We start from the raw sequence: 2500 nt of genomic DNA on the forward strand, positions 1-2500 counted from the left end.
GAGAAAAAAGACAGGGAGGGGGGGGGGGGGGGGGGGGAGGGGGATAGAGCAATCAAATCAAATCAAATTGTATTTGTCATACCAGGCGGTGATGCAACCAGTCAAGAGGCTCTCGATGGTGCAGCCGTATAACTTTTTTCAGGATCTGAGGGCTCCGTGCCAAATCTTTTCAGCCTCCTTCCTGCAGGGGAAGAGGCGTCGTCGTTCCTTCTTTACGACTGTCGTGTTGTGGACCATGATAGATCCCCCTAGTGATGTGGACACCGAGGAGCTTGAAGCTCTCGACACGCTCCACTACAGCCCCGTCCATGTGAATGGGGGCGTGCTCAACTCTCCATTTCCTGTGGTCCACGATCAGTTTTCTTTGTCTTGCTGATGTTGAGGGAGAGGTTGTTGTCATGGCACCAGATTGTCAGGTCTCTGACCTCCTCCCTATAGGCTGTCTCATCGTCATCGGTGATCTGGCCTACCACCATCTGCAAACTTAATAAGGGTGTTGGAGTGGTGCGCGAATATGGTTAAACAGGAGGTACAGGATGGGACTAAGTACGCACCCTGAGGGGCCCTTGTGTTGAGGGTTAGCATAGCAGATGTGTTGCTGCCTACCCTCCCCACCTGGGGGTGGCCCGTCAGGAAGTCCAGGATCCAGTTGCAGAGGGAGGTGTTTAGTCCCAGGATCCTTAGTTTAGTGATGAGCTTTGAGGGCACTGTGGTGTTGAACGCTGAGCTGTAGTCAACGAAAATCATTCTCAGAGGGCAGTGTGGAGTGCACTAGAGATTACGTCATCTGTGGATCTGTTGGGGCGGTATGAGAATTGGACTGGATACAGGGTGTCTGGGATAATGGTGTTGATGTGAGCCATGACCAGCATTTCAAAGCACTTCATGGCTACATATGTGAGTGGTACGGGGCGATAGTCATTAAGAGAGGTTACCTTCTTGAGGACATTGACTATGGTGGTCTGCTTTAAACACGTAGGTATTACAGACTGGGTCAGGGAGAGGTTGAAAATGTAATTGAAGACAATTGCCAGCCGGTCAGCGCCTGTTCTGAGGACACGTGCTGGTTGCCCTGCGACCTTGTGAATGTTAACCTGTTTACCTCAGCTACGGAGAGTGTGATCACACAGTGGTCCGCAACAGCTGGTGCTCTCATTCACGGTTCAGTGTTGCTTGCCTCAAAGCGAGCAAAGAAGGCATTTGGCTCATCTGGTAGGCTTGCGTCACTGGGCAGCTTGCGGCTGGGTTTCCCTTTGTAGTGCCGGATAGTTTGCAAGCCCTGCCACATCTGACGAGCATCAGAGCGGGTGTAGTAGGATTTGATGTTAGTCCTGTATTGACACTGCCTCTTTCATGGTTAGCGTCCCTCTCCATGAAAGCGGCAGCTCTAGCTTTCAGCTCAGTGCGGATGTTGCCTGTAATCCATTGCTTCTGGTTGGGATATGTACGCACGGTCACTGTAGGGGACGACATTGTGGATGCACAGATTAATGAAGCCGATGAATGATGTGGTATACTCCTCAATGCAATCGGATGAAACCCAGAACATATTCCAGTCTGTGCTAGCGAAACAGTACTGTAGAATAGTATCGTCTTCATCAGACCACTGCCGTACCTCCCCCTGTGAGCTCACCTGACGCTGCCGTTCTGTACTGCCAATGCATAGAAAAAAACAGCTAGATGTATATTGTCCATGTCTTCGTTCAGCCACAACTCCGAGAAATATAGTATATTACAGATCTTACGTTGATAGGATAGTCTTGAACGGAGCTCGTCCAGTTTATTCTCCAGTGATTGTACAGTAGAACGGAGGGTAGAGGCAGTTTATGTACTCGCCAACGTAGTTTCGTCAGGGTGCCCGCACGTCGGCGACCTCTCTCAAACAGCCTTGTAACTTTTTGAGTCTCTGGGATTAGGCACAGGTCAGAGGTCAGCAGTACCCCCTTCCACCTCGGTGAAGTAGAAATCTTCACCCAAATTGAGATCACAGTTCTGATGTCCAGAAGCTCTTTTCGGTTACAGGAAACGATGGCAGAGACAGTATGTCCAAAACAAAGTTAAGATCTGTGCCAAAAAGAACATTGCGGAGGTAGGAGGGAGGGAGATACAGAGATAGGGAGGAGGAAGAGGGAGGAGAAAGACAGAGATATCGAAAGAGATGGAGAGAGAGAAAGAGAGAGAAAAAGAGAGAGACAGAGAGAGAGTGAGAAATATATATATATTTTTACCGATGCAGAGTGGAGGTGGGTAGTTCCATCGCCTGACGGTCCCTGGCATGCAGGAGATGTGAGAGTTTCCCTGGGAAAATAACCCACACACGCAAAAGAACACACAACAGACAAAAACAGACACAGGCACACAGAAGAGAACAGCAATTCATTAGCCTCTTTCCCATGGTGCTTTGAACCGCATCTCTCCTCTCCCTACAGTCTACTGTCCTCTCTTCCATCCATACACAGTCTACTGTCCTCTCTTCCATCCATACACAGTCTACTGTCCT

The 2500-nt window shown here is 49.5% G+C and overlaps 1 protein-coding gene across 1 annotated transcript in view; it reads right to left on the reverse strand.

Moving 5' to 3' along the window:
* LOC120027115 (CUB and sushi domain-containing protein 2-like) overlaps nucleotides 1–2500 on the reverse strand; it is a 176662-nt gene that overhangs the window by 13102 nt on the left and 161060 nt on the right. Inside the window, exon 23 of the mRNA XM_038971953.1 lies at nucleotides 2229–2298. Within this exon, the coding sequence (XP_038827881.1) occupies nucleotides 2229–2298 (70 nt within the window). The remainder of the gene's footprint in view (nucleotides 1–2228; nucleotides 2299–2500) is intronic.

This window comes from Salvelinus namaycush, chromosome 32 (genome assembly GCF_016432855.1).
Source record: "Salvelinus namaycush isolate Seneca chromosome 32, SaNama_1.0, whole genome shotgun sequence".
Taxonomy (NCBI): Eukaryota; Metazoa; Chordata; class Actinopteri; order Salmoniformes; family Salmonidae; genus Salvelinus; species Salvelinus namaycush.